Source organism: Artemia franciscana, chromosome 12 (assembly GCF_032884065.1).
Source record: "Artemia franciscana chromosome 12, ASM3288406v1, whole genome shotgun sequence".
In the NCBI taxonomy this organism is placed as follows: Eukaryota; Metazoa; Arthropoda; class Branchiopoda; order Anostraca; family Artemiidae; genus Artemia; species Artemia franciscana.
Window position 1 is genome coordinate 27,335,059 of NC_088874.1, and position 18,205 is coordinate 27,353,263.

The 18,205-nt window shown below is 34.0% G+C and overlaps 1 protein-coding gene across 3 annotated transcripts in view; it reads left to right on the plus strand.

The window, feature by feature from the left end:
• The first annotated feature begins 1,596 nt into the window (after nucleotides 1-1,596).
• The window catches only part of LOC136033938 (uncharacterized), a 34,901-nt gene continuing 18,292 nt past the window's right edge, over nucleotides 1,597-18,205 (plus strand). The window contains exons 1-2 of one of the 3 annotated variants that reach the window (XM_065714956.1): nucleotides 1,597-1,863; nucleotides 16,124-16,663. In XM_065714956.1, the coding sequence (XP_065571028.1) occupies nucleotides 1,615-1,863; nucleotides 16,124-16,663 (789 nt within the window). In that variant the 5' untranslated portion in view covers nucleotides 1,597-1,614. Of the gene's footprint in view, nucleotides 1,864-6,664; nucleotides 6,818-13,741; nucleotides 14,006-16,123; nucleotides 16,664-18,205 lie in introns of those variants that run through there. The other 2 variants (XM_065714957.1, XM_065714955.1) reach the window with 2 other exon arrangements.

Sequence of the window (18,205 nt, forward strand, 5' to 3'; positions counted from 1 at the left end):
TGATGGGTTAAATGAAACTTATATATTTAAAATCAACATTAAAATCCGATTCTTTTGGTGTAACTATTGATATCAAAATTCCATTTTATAGAGTTTCGGTTACTTTTGAGCCGGGTCACTCCTTACTACAGTTCGTTACCACGAACTGTTTGAAAAATTTGTTTATTTTGTTAATTTTTCACCTTTTTGTTAATTTTCCTTTTTTTTATCGGTCCCTTTTCCTTACGCTAAAGCTTGTAGTACTTTAGAAAATATTTTGCATTCCAATTAATGGCCCTTGTGGGTTATCAGTTGTTCTTTAAGAAGTTGGACAAAAAGTCAAGCTTTGGAGTAAAGATTTTGTTATTTTGTTAATTTTCACCATTTTTTTAATTTTCCTTATTTTTATCGGTCCCCGCTTTTTACGATAAAGTCCATGGCACTTTAAAAAATATTTCGCATTCCAAGTAATGGCCCCTGTGGGTGACCAGTCGTTCTTTAAGAATTTGGGCCTAAAGTCAAGCTTTGGAGTAAAGATTTTGTTATTTTGTTAATTTTCACCATTTTGTTGATTTTCCCTTTTTTATCAGTCCCCGCTCTTTACGCTAAAGTTTATAGTAATTTAAAAAAATATTCGAATTCTAATTAATGGCCCTTGTGGGTGAGCAGTCGTTCTTTCAAGAATTTGGACAAAAAGCCATGCTTTGGAGGGAAGACCATGGGTCAAGGAGGGGCACTCCCCCTCACATACGGAAGAATTTTTGTTTGTTTTAATTTTTAATATTGCACTTCACTTTCAGTTGAAAAACTCTTTTTTTTCATTTAATCAGTAGTAAAGGCGATTATAGCGGAACTAAATACCGTTTTCTGCCACGTTGTACTACAAGAAAAGGCGATTTTGGCCGAAATAGGTTCAAAACGCTCTCGATCGAGTATTTGACATACCCAATCAGTTTAGGACCATGATAATCCTTAAAGCCTTTAACTTCTTATTGCCTACTTCCGTGCCACGGCGTTTTTTGTCGCTAAATATTTATGCATTCCATTTAAACCCAACAGTTATTAGAATACAACCAATACGGCCAGTTGGTAATATTAGCGCTAGGTCACGAGAATGTAGAAGGGAGCAATTTTTCTCAATTTTTAAATGAAGAAACAAAAAAGCTATTCTTAAAAATCCAGGAGGGTAGACGTTAAAAAAAAGGCATTTTTCAATATAAAAGGGGGTATTTTTAGTTCTCTCGATTCCTTTTGAAAATAAAAAAAGTATTTTTAAAAATCTAGAGGGGATTAGTCCCCGTGACCTTTCTTAGTGGCACTCCCGGTGGGTAATGCACTTGGCATTTAGCTACCGTGTTTCATGGAGCTGAATTAAAATCTAAGCAAAAAGAAATATTTTAGAAAATGTTTTTTGATAAGTACAGTGCTTTTTGTTGCTTGTTCACGAACATGAGTAAGATATAGGACAATCTAGAAAACATTCATATGAAGTCCATTTAATGGATTGTTTCAATTTACTGATGTACCAATGTACCTACAGTACTTATCTGTTATAGCGCCTATGTATAAAGAAGCTGGGTAGAACCGGTTTTCATTTAGTTTGCGATCTTTATTGAATTAGAATAGTGTCTGACCATGGATGTTAAAATGAAAATTTGGGGTTTGCCAAAGACTGAAGAAGAGGCAATTAGATTTTTCCAGGATAAGGGGTTGTTGCCCAAAACAAAACAGTGCCTCAATGGACACAACATGACATTATATTCTTTCGATAAAAAGCCTCGTTGGAGGTGTACAAGTTGGGCATGTCAGAAGCAAGTCGGGTTGCGTGTAAATACGTGGTTTGCTCACACTAAAATACCATTTGTTACTGCAGTTCGTAAGTATGTAAGTACATTAATGTAAGATACTTGTATGATATGCAAGTATCTGATTCATATGCGCCCTACAGCTCAAGTTTTTGATTCACTGACACATTGTAGAACCTGTTTTTTCTTTCAGCTTGCTGTTTTTCTTTCAGCTTACTTTCAGCTTACTTTCAGCTTACTTTCTAGTTACTTTACTTTAGTTACTTTACTTTAGTTTACTTTAGTTACTTTCTAGTTACTTTACTTTAGTTACTTTCAGCTTAGCGTGATCCAAGGAAAATAGAAGTGACAGAAAAGATGGAAAATATATAACTTGGTCTATATATTTGCACATTAGGGGGAGGGGTGGTAAACTATTTTGACAGTGCGAAGTTAGAAAACAATTCTGACTAAATAATATGCAGAATAATTATACCTAACACATTAGCCATGCAGGACCGCTACACTTCACCCCAAGCCCACCCCCATCCCCTCATCAGAGAAACTAATTAAAATAATATTAGGTAGGGCGTATACCATACAAGTACCTAATCTAATCCTAATGAAAATCTTTTTAAGGATAAGTTATGCCCTGTTTAATTTTTTATTTTTCTCTTTCCTTTCATGGACAATTAACGATTTTTTTCTTATTTATCCGAAAAAAAGTCAATCTGATTATATATACTTCCACCGTTGGTTATAAAGAATATTCTTAAATACACTCTGAAATAGATTTAGACAAAATTGATGTCTAAACAAAAGTGTTTTGGTTTCCCTTTTTTTCCAGCTTTTATACGAAATCCTAAATTTTAGGAATATTCTAATGGCTATTTAAAGCTAAGAGTTAATTAAACCTGTTGACACAAAAGCTAAAATTAAATTTAGACTTGGTTAGATTGTCTTCTGAAATCAAGGAAATGGCTTCTGAAATGGAAAAAAAAATACCTATTTCTATTTTTCGGCTAGTAAATTCTGATAATTAATTCAAGTTATTTAGTAAAGGTGTGCTTTTTACAGAAATATGATTTTGTTAATTAGCCTATGACTTAATATGGAATGATAGTTAAAAATTTGTTTTGAAGGCCTAAAATTGAAATTAATTAATAATTATTTTTCTGTAATATGTTCAGGAGACACAGAAAGAAGTGAGGGCAAAAAGTCGATTAAAACCGTTTATTACCAAAAAGTAAGAACTAGATATTTGTTCGGTTTAGTTCGACTAATGCATCCCTTATTTTTGATAAATGTTCGTCACTTGTATGGATTAATTAATGTGTTATCCCAGTGACAGCGAACTGTTATTTAGCGAAATGCTATTAGCAAAATGTTATTTAGGCAAAAAAGGTCAAATACAACAAAATTAAGCGGTTTAACGGACATACCAAAGCCAAAAATAACAATATTTAATATAATGACAAATTTATTATCGTAACATTTCTTGCCAGATTTACACGCATACATTACTGTGACGTCAAGAGAAAAAAAAGTACAGAAACAGTGGCGAAGAGAGTTTTATTTCCGACGTGTCCAAATCAAAACATTATTTTTAAAAACGAATTTCACTTTCGCGATAAGTTCCCGAACCGCTACTATGAAACATGGCCCGCCCCGCAAATGCGGACTGGCGGATAGCTTTGCTGACTCCCAGTATCCTTTGCAGCAGTCCGGATGCAATGAGTGTAGGAATCTCCGAAGAAACGACGCTAGGCCATGGGTATTTTCAGTTCTGACGTAATCCAACATGGCGCGTCAAAATCAATAGTAGAAAATTAATAAGAAATAGATGAGAAAAAATAGAAATATGATTTACTTTAAAAGGTACGGGTAATAAAGTACGGTATGCACGTCGTAGTGATCTTGTGATGACAAAATTGGAGCATGATTCATTAGTCAATTAAGAAAGGAAATTTTTATAGAATGTTCTTAATTAAGTTCTGGCAAAACTGGAAGAAATAAGTTTGATTTCTAATGACCTAATATAGGGGCAGATCAGTTAAATATATAAAACATAATAAATTTGCGGAATATGATTTTCCCTATCTAAGCCGATCAAGCAAAGATGGTCTAAGCCGATGCTTAGACAATTTATGCTTAAAAATTCTTTTGAATGAACCTGGTGGAGGGGGGGGGGCTTGTGATTTGCTTGATTCAATCTACAATGGAATCAATGACCGCTGACAAAAGAAAAGTCTCAAAACATAACTTTCAGGGGAACAGAGAAACAAAACGAAATAAATACTAAAATCAAATCAAGTTAAAAGAGGGGCGAGGGAGGCTGTATCTCCTACTTCCACCCTAAAATCTTATTACTGTTACTATGACCCATGTAGTTTTCACAATGTCCGCAGGTTTAGTTATTCACACAGTCTAAAATATATCAATTTTAGATTGTTTACAAAAGTAAATGAGCAAACCCAGATTAGATTGAAATTATACTTTTTCCTGGGTCGCATTGGGGAAGAGGGAGGGGGTGGCTTGAATTTCAAATTTTTATTTAGCTTACTGGTTATGCATAGGTTCACGAAGATATTCATTAGCAATCAAATGATCATAGTTCTAATTACAATTTAATTAAGATCGCAACTAAAATCTTCGTTTGATTTCATATGTAGACCAAATACCCAGAGCTTACTAGACTAAGTTAGTAATTTAGCACCGGAGGGAATACACGACACATACGTCGGGACCATATTACCGACAGGGTCTAGTGTCATCATAGATGTTAGAAGACACTCACAGTCATCCTGTTACTATTTTTCTCGTCATTCTCTACTTCTGAACCCAAACCGTATTTCTAAATTTTACGTACGGAATGCATGTTTTTTTATGATTTAGTACATTAGCCTCTTGAAACCACAAAGTCACTAATAACGATTAGTTTTAATTATTTATTAATCTGTCTATCAGATTTTGCTCCCCCAAGTTTTGAAAATCTCTTTTTTATATTGTCGTTAAAAAAAAAACCCTTATTTTGAAAAACACCCTTATGTTTATCCTTAAAAAAAATATCTTACCCCTTTCTACACTTTCGAGAATTGGCAACCCTGTGTAGCAACAAATAAGGCAATAAATATTTTTTATGGCCACATATTTATAATATATTGTAAAATATTTTATATTAGATTATATTTTATATCATATTTATATTATATTATAAAATATTTTTGCCACATTTGTTGCCTGTGTGGCAATAAATAGTTTTTAATCTTAAACAGTTGCTTGTTTGTGCTAAAACAGACATCTTACGCTTTCCATTATATTCTATTCCTATTCAAATCAGTGTTTCCATTTAAGCAGTTAACGTTTCAACTACCACTGTTATCAAATCACTGCTGCACCATTCTCTATGCGTGAGCAGTTTCGTGTCCCAAAACGCCACTGAATGAACTTACGTTAAACTGGTGTCATCATTTTTTCAGCATATTGCGAAATAAATTTTTAGCGAAAAATATATTGACTAATGAGTATGGTATTATAAAGAAACAAGATTTCTGTTGATATAAAAAAGAACCAACCCTACTTCAATTGAATTTTAATTACAACCTGGGTCACCCTTAAAAGGAGGGGGAGCTTAAATAGTCATAAGGGACTCCTATTCCATAGAAGGTAAAAATATACAGAAAGTGTACAATTATATAAAACTCCGAATAGGACAAACTTGTTAAATTATACCTTTTATAGAAATCCTGCCAATATGAGATAACTGTTCGGTGAACACCGAAATGGGGCTAAAATGCCTCTATAACTTAAAAATTATAATTTTTCTGTTTCATAAATTAATGTGTTTTATTTTTTAAATCGTTTTATTGTCTATCTTTCTATTTTGCGGTCATTTTCTTGCTTGTACGGTGTTTCGTCATCCGTTTCTTTTGGGTTGCTATTTTTTTCTAATATCTAAGTTTTTATAGCGAGAACCCACTGAACTAATCATTTATTTAGAAAAAAAAATGGTGAAAGTTTATGTTCTGATTATTCTTTTAAATCATCAGGTCAATTTCTTAATTTAAAACCGTTAAACATACATGATACGTATTACAATTAGTCGTTGACTTTTCGAGTTAAGTTCAAACCGAAAAAAAAAAATCAGATTTCTGATTAATCCGATACACTTTTTTTCTTTAAGGAATCAGAGACGTCATATCGCAAAGCCCTTTGGAGGAAGAGGGGGTGACATTAATCTTTTCTTCAGGGGGCTAAAGGGGAAGAGCCTCCCTCCAGAACGTTGCATGTGTTATTGAGTACTTACTTGAAAAACTTGTAAGGACTCCACCGAGTCTATCAGTATTAATCCTATTCTAGCAGGGTATGCATGAGTCAAATAAGGAGTCCAGCTCCCACTGGAAAAAGTAAATCTAGTACTTTATTTTGTATTCAAACAACCTTTCCCAAAGATTTCTGCATTTTCTTAGAGGCAGGGTAGGGCAACGGGCCGCCTGGTGAAGGCAACAGGCAAGGGCAAAGGGCTTCAAAGTAACCTTCGCCTTATGAATGTTCTCAGTGAAGACGATTTGTCAATACGATGTTGGTAATTGCGCAAAAAAAATCAAAATGTTCTGTTGCATTACAAATAAAGAAATCCACGAACATCTCACCTTGTAATTTGAACACACGTGAATAATATTAGCAGTTCTAATGAGGTCGATATTTCATCAATTAAAAAGCATCCCACCAAATTTTTATCAAATATGCTAATCAGACCCGAAACATTATAATCAAAAGTACAGCAGAAAAAGAAGTGGCGAGAACAGAGTTACAGCAGGGGTGACCAAGATAAAGGAGAAAGGAAGGAAATGGAAGGCTCATGCGACAGCTGAGCTTACGTTACTTGTCAGTGTAGGAGCCGTCGACAGCATTGAGAACATACATCTCATTGGATGTTTAAGTTCTAGGCTAACTCGTGACGTCACGAAATAGCAAGTCACGTGATCAATTTAGTCGCCATTTTTCAGTGTTTGGAGGGAGGTTGTAAGTTGTAGGAAAATTTACTATTAAAGGTGAGAAATTGAGTCTTTTTCCTTTTTTCTCTTGTTTTAAAGAAAAGATGATTATGTGGCAGTAATGTGAGTCATATGCCGGACTTTTGAATATTTTCTTATAAAAGTATAATAGGCCTAATTTTAATCTAGTAGGCTAAGCTATTGTTAATGGTATAGATTACCAATTGGATAAGCTGTGCTAGGCTATGTTTTTTAAGTAAATGCTCAGAATAATAATGCTCCACGGTTGTTCACATGTTGAATTTAAGTTTAGTCTAAGTCTACCTTCCTCCATCATCCTTCTAGCCTTACATATACTGACAAAGAAAATGAGCCTAGATAAGTCTTATGGTAAGATATTAGGGGGGGGGTGTCAACCAAGAAATTTTGCTGGTCTCAGTTGAAAAGACCACACTATCTCTATTTAAAGTTAAAACTAGGCCTATTTTTCAGCAGTTAGGGTATATTGCCTTATTCCATGCTGAAATAAAAAGGTATAAAAAGTTTGCATTGTCATATGATACATGGGCTAAAGCCTCTCATGTGCAAAACTCAGAAGGGGCTCTTGTCCTCCCTCCCAAGAAGTATATGGTTTCTGAGTAACACTTGTTCAAGGTTCCTTTTAATTGTACATTGTGCCTAGGCTTTAATAGCAAGGTCAAACTAATGCTAGCCTATTGGATTTCTTATTCAACACAGCTCCAAAATAATAATTGCTACTATGACAATTTTAGCCCTGCTTCCCCCTTCCTAATGAGGCCAGACTAGGTTTTAGTTTATAGGCCAAAAAACTGTGATTTTTTTTTAATTGCCATATTTTGGATTAGGAGCCCACTGTTAATAATAAGCCAATTAAAAATAATAATAATACAACCAGCACATTTGTCAAAATTTTGTATAGCATGGGGCTACATCCAGTGCTTCTGGTGGGAGGGGGGCTAGGATGCAACTGTCACAGTGGTAACTATTAGCCTATATTTGGTAACAGTGTTGAATAGAGATTAAAATGGTGCTATTCTTTTGTTGCTATATAGTCTAGTGTTTTGTTCTGCAGTACCCTAGTGTTGACCAGTTCCTGCTCTGTAGTGTCTTAAAAATTTTGTTTTTGACTATCCTAGTGTCTCTCCAATAGAGAACTTGAAATTTTATTTTCATAAATATTTTTTTTTGCAAACACATTTTGATTATATTTGTGAAAACAAAATATAATTTTGGCTACCTATTCATTCTTCAGAACTTTAGTCACATTTCTGTTAGGGAAATACTGCTTTTCTCATTGTTCTAATCAAAAACAAAGATAAGCTAGACTACCATATATCCTACATCACAACTTCTATCATATTTAATTTATTTGCTTTATTTTGACCTTAGCTGTTTTTTTTTGCATATCTTACCACCATCAAATCACAGTAGATTATACACAAAATTAAGGTCATCTCAAGCTTAAAAAATTGCAGTATGCCATGAACAAAACTTCCAAGAATGAATTTTGCTGCTCATGAGTTGGGCTTGATCTCTCCTCCTCAATCCTTACCCCCTCTCTACTTTAACAAAAAATTAGCTTAGAATCCAATTCAAATCTGGGAATTAGCTTCCCAAGACCTAAAGTGCAAGAAACAAACAGGGACAACTTCCTCCTTTATGTGAATGTAACTATACTTGCATTTATACAAGTCTATCAAATGCTAAGGGGAGGTGGTTTTAATTCATGAAAATGAGGGGGGGGGCTAAGGGTTCATTTGACTTTTTTACTTAAGATACAAAACTATGTTTTTTAAAAATTCAATGAGGGTTTGTATACAGATTGACTTGAGGTCTGTGATGGTGTCTAAACCTCAGCCCTCTGCTCTTTACCTGCTTTCTTTAAATGAATTTAGCCTGAAATCCAGCTAAAAAACTGAAGAATTGAGAGGGGCTTAGCTCAATACTTCTTAACTTTCTGGACATGGCCAAGGTAACAGGGCCATCAGTCCAAATGACAGTGATGCATCCCAGGGCAACTACCCTATCCAGTAGGGACACTTTTTGCTCACATCTATATGAATTGGTGAAAAGGATTACAAAATCCTTGCTTCTTGCCCCCTCCCTTCAACTACAGGAAAATCGTGATGTGTTGCTCCTAAATAAAATGCACAAGTAAAATTTGTGTTTTAATGTTACACAAAGTCCTACCTTTAAAGAATCTTTCAAGTCTTATGAGCAGAGAAGATGAGATTGAAAAAAACCTTCCCAGGCCTAGATTTGGACTGTAGAGTTGTTCTAGAAGGCTTAGTCACTTTGGCTAGGCTGTTATTTTTAAACTTAGACAATATTTGAAGTCTTAATAGCCTGTAAAGTATGCAACATTTTTCAGTTCCTATTTCTATTGTTTTCATTTCAGTTTGATTCAACAATAGAGAGGGTAGTATTCAAAAACAATCATTGCTTTCATTAATATTAGCAATTATTATAATTAACTCCCATTATCTCTACTAAGATTGATAAAGAAGAAATATAATCTAAGTCATTTTTTAAATGAAGCTTTTCCTACTCCATCTGCCTAAGGATTGATGTCCTAGCCTTGAGTTTTGGATTTTGGGAGAGTTCAGTGTTAATTGGTAGCTATTTATTTGGTAATTACTTGGTTGTTATTAATTACATGGTAGCTATATATTCAGAAAACTTATTTACAAACACTTACAGACTAATCGCATTCCAGCCCCCCACCCAATGCATTGAGATAGCCCCTTGCTAAACGTTCGAGTTTTCTTGATTTCTTGCTTTGCATGCTATTTTTTACTATAATTTCAATAAGCAGTTGATCCATAAAGCCAATTAAAAAACAACTATAAATCAACAAACTTTGTATAGCCTAAAGGTCAACCCAAGCATTAAGGTGGAGGGACTGAGATGGCTTTAAACTAGAAGTACTTCAGAAATAAAAACCCCAGTAAATTCACATGTACTGAATATAATTAAGCAAGAATCTTCTTTATTTTATTTGCTCAGAAGAGAACAGTAACTCTACTGCTACCACACATTTTTATTTTCAGTGTTATATAATTATTTTAGTCGGCTTAACAGTTAAAATCATGATTAACACATAAAATCACTTCTGTTTTTTCTTCTTACTTACAAATTGTATAAGAACAAATAGTTTGTCATACTAGCAGTAATTAAGACATTAAAAAAAAAAAAAAAAAAAAAAAAAAAAAAAAAAAAAAAAGATCACCAGAAGAATAAAGACAAACCTTAGTTAAAAAATGTTATATACTGTCTTATTCAGTATAAAGAAAATGGTGCTCAATCTCACATTAGCCATTGATTTTTAGGCTTAAAGATGGTTTTATAAGCAATAATTTCGAATGGACCTATGCTAAAATACTTATTCATGATATTATTTTTATTATTTGTTCAAAAATTTCATATTAAATATTTTCAAAAATGAAGCTGACAAGCTGGAAGATGATGTGGCACACAGCCTATCAAAATTATTGTAGTGTGCACCAAACAATAACTTCTGATAAATTGAACAATTTATAAATTATAATTTGGGCTCATAGATTAAAGTTTTGATTTTTCAGAGGTGGGGATGGGGTAATCCTGATGCAAATAAAAGCTTTTTCTAAAAATTCCAGAAAAGAAGTTTCTTGTTGGGGGGGGGGGCTAAGTTTCATTGATCAGTGTTCAAATACTGATAAAGTAAGACAGAAAAAAATGCCTAATTTTTTTTAGCTTGCATAACAGGTCTGTTATTGTCCAGTTTTTTTTTTGAATCAGTTAATAACACCCCTTTATACATTTCCTTGAAGTAAAGAGGAGGTACTAATGGGCTTTAATTGTTATTCCATTGTACAATTTCACCTTGACCGGGGTGGAAGTGCATGATCTGCTTTAGTTGCCTCATTTGTTCTAATATATCAGCTATTCCAGGCATTGTGTTGTAAGATTCCTAACAGATTAGTGTGCACTTTTCTTTATACTCCTTATTATCTGTGTTCTTGTTTCTTCAAAGCTCTTCCAATATTTAGGTATTCATTTTATATAAGGCTAGGAAAGATGGTTGGTAATTTTCCTTCAACTTGTTGTCTCCTTTATTTGCTATTGAATTATTCTATCTACTTTTTTGTTTATTCATAAATTAAAATAATTCACGAATACCACAGGTGTACGTACATGTTATAGCGACCTCACCAAAGAAGTAAAGTCCAGTTAATCCTAATGAAATGTACCGAAATATGATGCAAATCTAAAACTTTTGTAACAAAAGAAAAATGGAAAAATACTAAAGAGAATTATGGAAAGCAGGCCGCTCGGAACAAATTATTTTAAATGCCTTACCTAACTAGCTGTATATATTAAACCTTCAATTAAAATGTTCCTGCAAAGTAGTTTATCTCGCTCAGGCTAAGCTGATTGTCTCTGAGTGGACACAGAAAACTAATTTCAGTACAGATCAAGAACAAGGTTGGGTCGCTATAACACGTAAGTACCTACCACAGGGATTTCTTCTCAAGCCTCTGCTAAGATGTCCGTCTGTTTGCACTAATATTCATACCTAGTGTTAAAATCACAAAATACCTTAGTTGTCCCCCGTAAAAGTAGTACATCTAGTGCAAGCTATTATATAGGGGATTTCCCCCCTGACATTGGTCGAGAGAACTCTACTTGCTGTGAACAAGATTTTCTTTGTTATCGTAGTTGTCAAACGCAGGTGGTGCCTGCAGAAATTGTTTCAGAAGATCGACTAGCCTGTAAAAAATTCACTATTGGAAGGGGGAGGAAAAGTTCCACTCTTTTTTTGTTAGGGATGTGATGTATTTGTCTGAATATTTGCCCCCCCCCCTCCTTAGGTACTAGTCATTCAGAAGATTAGTGCTAGTCTATGAAGAAAATGAGCACTTTCACTAAGGTTTATGGTAAAAACAAGTAAATATATATGTAAATAACATCGACCAATACAAGACAATGTTAATTTAGAAAGCTAGATAAACTTGCGATTAAATCATAGGGATTGATTTGAACTTTGTGTTCGTTAGTCTTCGTCTTTTTTGAGCTAATACTTAGGGTCGCCTACTTTCGAGGGGGGGGGGCTGGCTTTCCGCCACCTGGTGTACATCTTTGATTGTCATGTGTGTCGTAAAGTTTCAAAAAGCCGGGCAACATTCTTAGAACGCTTGGCACAGTTCTGCCACAATTGGCACGCAGCACGGGGTTTACATGACCTCTGATAGTGTGACCCCTCGCCTACTTTTTAGTTTTGATTTAGAGAACCGCTTAATTTTACTAGCATGATCACAATTTTATTTGTCGTTCTTTGGTAAAGGTAATAAAAGCAGAAACATTGGACATAAACTGCTTCTTTTGATGATTGTGTCTTCATTTCTTATGATTTGTTGGTAACTAATTAAATAATGTTTGCGTAGCAAATTAAGCTTGTTTTCAAATTTTAAATGTTTCTGCTACTGTTACGATAATTTCTTTGCTATTGCTGCTACAATTATTTTTCATTATGGTGATAACGATTAATAGTGATGTTGTTTCTGTATTGCGAAGCCTGATTCTGACATGCGCTATAATTGACGCCATTTTGTTTTCCCTCGCCAATGCATCTTTTAGGAGTCTAAACCAAGAGAAATAAACGATCCTTTTCGACTGTTTTAGCAATGCTTATTCTACTAAATGTATTGTGTCGAAAGAGCTCTGCCTAATGCTTTAATTCCTCCTTATTTTAATAAATAATCTTTTTAAGTAAATGTATTTTTATCTTTGAAGTATCTTGCAGGCTCATTTTCAGATAGCTGGCAATAACCCGCGGGCTTTTTTTCGTTGGCCCGCAAAGCAATGCTCCCGCCTTTTTCTCGTAGTTGTTGTTACGGCAATCAAAAGGCTGGATTCACATATTTACACATATATGGTGCAACGCATTCACTTATTCATAGACGTAGTCAAGGTTATTAGAGGGAGAGGGGGGGGGCAACGCTTGACGTTAAATCAGATTTTGTGATATGGCGTTTGGTATTTGGGTGTTATAGCGACTACATTAAAGAAGTGAGGCTAGGTTAATCACGATAAAATATACCAAATATGATGAAAATGTAATACTTGAGTAATGAAATTAGGGAAACTACAACAGAGAACCATGGAAAGCAGGCCGCCCAAAATCTATTAAATACCTAACCACCTCTATATATTAAATATTTAATTAAAATATATCCGCATGGATACCGTTTATGTCACTCAGACTAAGTGGTATCTCCAAGTGGACACAGAAAACCGGTTTCATTATAGATCAAGAAAAAAGTGTTCTCGCTACAACGCGTAAGTACCCGTGCTTTTTCAGTGGATTTTTTTTTTGTGTTTTCATCGATTTTTATACCCATATTTTCAGGGGTAGGGCACTTGGAAGACTGTAAGTGTGATTCCCCGTATGATCCAATATTGTATATATTAGTGCATGAAATGTGAATGCATCGGTATGAATAGCTACATTTGCATTTACTGTTTACATAAATTTTGCGTAAAATAGAGGCAAATCTCTATCTTTGATATTCTTTCTTCATCAAATTTCTCATGGGAATGGGGATTCCTCTAAGAGTAGAAGGAGTGGTTTGGAAACAGATATTTTTTGGGGAGGGCGTCTAAATTCGGAGTAATTTCGTTTTAGGCTCCAAATATATTACATTGTTCTAGGAATGTTTTTGGGGCGGGGGAATTAATGAACCTGGCGATCCTATATTTCGATGTATCCTTCTCTTTTCTAGGGTAATTTTCCCAAAAAAAAAACTTATTAAGATGTACAAGGATCTGAAAAAATAGGATATGTGAAAGAATATTGGGTACTTACGTATTATATCGACCACACCCAGTCTAATAAATAGGTTTTGGACAGCGTTATTTGGAATATAACCACGAAACTTATTTATTTTGCGATGTATAGTGATAGTGGAAAGTGTCTGATAGTATAATGCTGCAGTCATGGATATTCAAATGAAGACTTGGGATTTGCCAAGGACTGAAGAAGAGGCAATTAGATTTTTCCAGGATAAGGGGGTGCTGCCTAAAACAAAACAGTGCCTCAATGGACACAACATGACTCTATACTCTTTCGAGAAGAATCCTTTTTGGAAGTGTACAACTAGGCCTTGTTTGAAGAAAGTCGGTTTACGTGTTGATACATGGTTTGCTAACAGTAAAATACCATTTGTTACTGCAGTTTGCAAGTACGTAAGTACATTAACTTCACTTCTTGGGTGTGGTCGATATCATGCGTAAGTACCTATTTTACGGAGGAAACTTCTCATCTGCACATTTTGGAAATATGCTTTGAACCTCTTTCCCCTCTAAAAACAGTGGCTAGTTTAACAAAGTGTCATAGGTTTTTTTGGAGGCTGGGTCTGAGATTTTGGAATTGTAGTATTTTATTTTTAGAAAAATGTAATATTTTCCCAGAAGATTAGTACCCTCAGTTCTGTTTTATTTTTATTTTTTTCGTTCTATGGGGAGGGAGGGTTGTATTTAATAAGACAAATCATTTTTTTTCCGTAAGGACAAACAGTGCATTTTCTTCTGTGAAAAACTGTTACAAGCTCACTAAAGGGATTTCGGGTCTTATCCCCGTAACATACTATCTGAAGCCAAGTTTATATATACATCTCTTGAAATTTAAAAGTAGCAACATTATTAAGGTTTTGGGCAAAATTTTCCTCTGTTGGTATTGCCATTTTAAGTGGCTATATTCACTGGTATAATAATGTAACTTAACAACAGAAAAAAAATATGCATGATTTCAACCTATTTGGTATCAAGGAAGTCGATATGTATAAACAACCTAATTAACAAATATAAATTATAATTCCAAGTAATGAATATGATATTATGCCTAATAATTTACTAACAATTCTGGTCCGTGTGAATGAGTAAATGTAGTACGTAGGACACAACATTATTGCATGTTAATGAGCTGCTAGCAACCACACAGAAAATGCTCTTGTGAGAATTTCTTAGGGATAATTGACCAAACATTTCACTTAAGTATTGGGGAATATCATCGTTTATAATTTTTCACTGTATAGATCCTCAAAAGACCTTAACTGAGCGTTTAAAGATAGTCTAGAAACCCTATAACGTTTTTTGTTCTTAATTGCGGTGTGTAACATAAAACCTTTTTAAATTACTACTGCTTGGAATTTATGTTGGTGTAATATTTGGAATTTAAATAGCAAATTTGGAGTTACAGCAATAGAAAAAACAATATAGCAAGTGCAATAACTGGTAAACACGGCTTGATGAGAAATATATAATTAAATGACTGATTGTTAAACTGGTATGAATTACTCACATTATGTTCAAATAATCTGTTTAATAATTTTCCTTCCATTTCAACCATAATTCTTCTTTTCTGGATTGTTGTGGAGAAACTTTGGTATAAACCCCTTGCCGGAATTATATTTCCCGCTCCTTTTTACTCTTCTTGTTGTTGGTTTGATTATTATGAAAATCCTTGAACATAATCTTACTGCTGGAATCAAGTTCTGGGTCTTTTAACTTTTCTTCTTCTTGTTTGGATTGTTAGGGAAATACTTTTGCATAATCTCGTTATCGTAATCAATTTCTGGACCCTGCAGTTGGTTGCTACAGCGAAATCTGGGTTACTTAAAATGTTCTGTCTCAATAGGTTACTTAGCCTGTCCAACTCTAAAATACGAAACGCTGTCAGAGTTTACTCAATAGCATAAATATCATTGCACTTGTTTTTAAAATTCTAGGTCTTGATCATATTTTGGGCTTGTGACATAGCTAAGTTTTATTGAGGTAATTATCACACTCGCTCATTATTTCTTTTTAGTACTTATAAGCTTCTTCTGAAAACAAATGTATGAAATCCTAGTCCAAATCCTTTTCACCCCCATCTATAATTTTTCCGAGATGTCTTCAAGATATCTCGCTTTCTTTTTCCTTTTCTTTTTTACTTGTGATATGGCTGTACTGTCAAATTCCGTCTGAGAAGAAATTATTTCGAAAGATGAAAAGTGCAGACTTGGTTTTGAAAACTGACATTCCACCAAATATTAAGAATAATGAGAAAACTATCCCGATTGTTTCTTGGATGCTCTAAGAATTGATGATGATTAATTTCGTAAATTAATTTGTTCCAACATGGTGAGATTTTAAGTCTTTCACCAAAATAGAAAGAATATTAGATTTATAATACATGAAAAATATTTCCTTGTGCTCTAATTTTTGCCTGTTAAGTCTTTCTACCACAGTTTGTTTATTCTTGCTATGTCTCTCCACTGATCCCCACCCGATGAGCCAAATTTAATTTTGTTCTTTTACTTCTAGAAAATGAGTGAAGAAGAAAATCATAAGCCTACAGCTGAAGCTGTCCAATCTCGACACGAGGTGATCAAAGATAATGTTGAACCACGTCAAGAAGAAGACCCAGGTGAAAGTATACAAAAAAATGGAATTGGGGAGCATAATGAATCATCTTCCACTACACCAGCACCACCTGTGTTAAATAATGAAACTCTGCCTGTGAATGGTGTAAATGGTGCCCATGATTCAGACCCTGATGATATCATTGTTGAAGAGCCTGAAGACCCATTAGCTAACCCTGAGGGTAGGAAACGAAAAATAAGTGATGATGATGAGGGAGGTACACCCGAGACAACTTTAAATGGTGAACGTATATCAAAGCCAGTTGTGATTGAATTAGATGGCACTCAAGAAATAAAACAAGCTATTGCTCAGCACACAGAAAAAAAGAAAGCAAAGAAAAAGAAGATGGAAGAGGATGATGGCAATTCAGCCAAAGTTAAGGCAGAAGAAGTTACAGAAAGAAGAGCTTCTCTTCGGCAAAGGAATGCTCAAGTAAAATTGGTATGTATTGAATTGAAAAAGATAAACAAATGATGGTAGAGTGGACTGGTACTTTCCTGTTATCTGGACCACACTCAAATTCTAATTCTGAGTAAAACCAGTTTCTCTGTCTGCATTTGGAGATAATTAGCTTAGTCTCAGCGAGATAGATATATAGAGTTGTTTAGGTTAGGTATTTAATGTAATGCATTCTGGGTGACCTGCTTTCCATAATTCTTTGTTGTAGTTTCCATAATTTTGTTACTAAAGTATTATATTTTTACCATATTTTTGTATGTTTCAGTATGATTAACCCAATTTCTCTACTTGAGTGTGGTCGGGATAACAAACAAGTACTAGTGGATCGATATATAACTAGATGAATTTAAAAAAAAAAAAAAATTCCATGTCTTTTATTTCCAAGATGCTGCCATAGTTTCAAAATACAGAATGTAACTTCTAAAATTTTGTGGTATACAGCATATAAACATAGTAAGAACAGAACCAAAAAGCAGAGAATATACACTTGAATGTGAGTGGCTCAGAAGGTAAATATAAACACTTGCTTTTTTTAGATTCCAGTGTCAAAGCTCTTGGTTGATTCTTGACTTGGATGCTCTGAAAGTAAACTCTGCTAAGTCAATTAATCAATAAATATGATATAACCATAATTTAAAACAGATCGACATGCACTCAAGATTGCCACTGGCAAGAAAGATAAGGAACCGTCTTTTTTTTGCTAGTTTGGATGGTTGAACAATAAATAATATCATGCAATGGTTTTTGTGTTGCTTTTAATGCAGCTCTATTTGTTGGATTCGAAAATTTAGTATGTCTTATGATAATATGATGCAGTGCATCTTTTTTTTGGAATTTTTATGGTTGAATGATAAATAATATTGTTTTTAACAGTTTTCATATTGCTTCTAATGCAGATTTGTTTACTGAATTCTAAAATGCAGAACATCTTATGATCATATCATATGATACAAAACGTTTTTTATAAATTTCGACCATTGAACAATAAATAATATGGGATAACAGTTTTCATGTTGCTTCTAATGCAATTAGATAATTCTATAATTGATTCTATAATTGAGAAAATTCAGGACAAATTTTCCATTGCTTCGAGTCCTTGCATAAACAATCCTAAAAGTTTGCTTTTTTGAAATTTGAGATGACTTCTAAGAGAAATATTTTACTTATTCATTTCCTTTTTATTGCCACAGTGCTGAAGGCTTTTACTTATAGTGCATAAATACAAGTAATAAACACATAGAGTGACTAATACAACAAAATATAATCAACCTCATATTCTTAGAACTAAACCTGGGATCCTCATTCTTCCACTGGTAAGAATCACTATTAGACAAAGAGCTCCTACCTTGTGCAAAACTCAAAGAAAATACGCAAAATCCTTGGGAAGATGATTCCAGTGGAAGAAGGCTTTAGAGCAAAGAATTACTCTCAGTTTTCCTTGGAAGAGTTTTTGACCCAGTTTAGATGGATGCTGCAAGAAAGATCAGCTTAGAAAGTTTATCAATGTTAGTTCACAAGAAATTT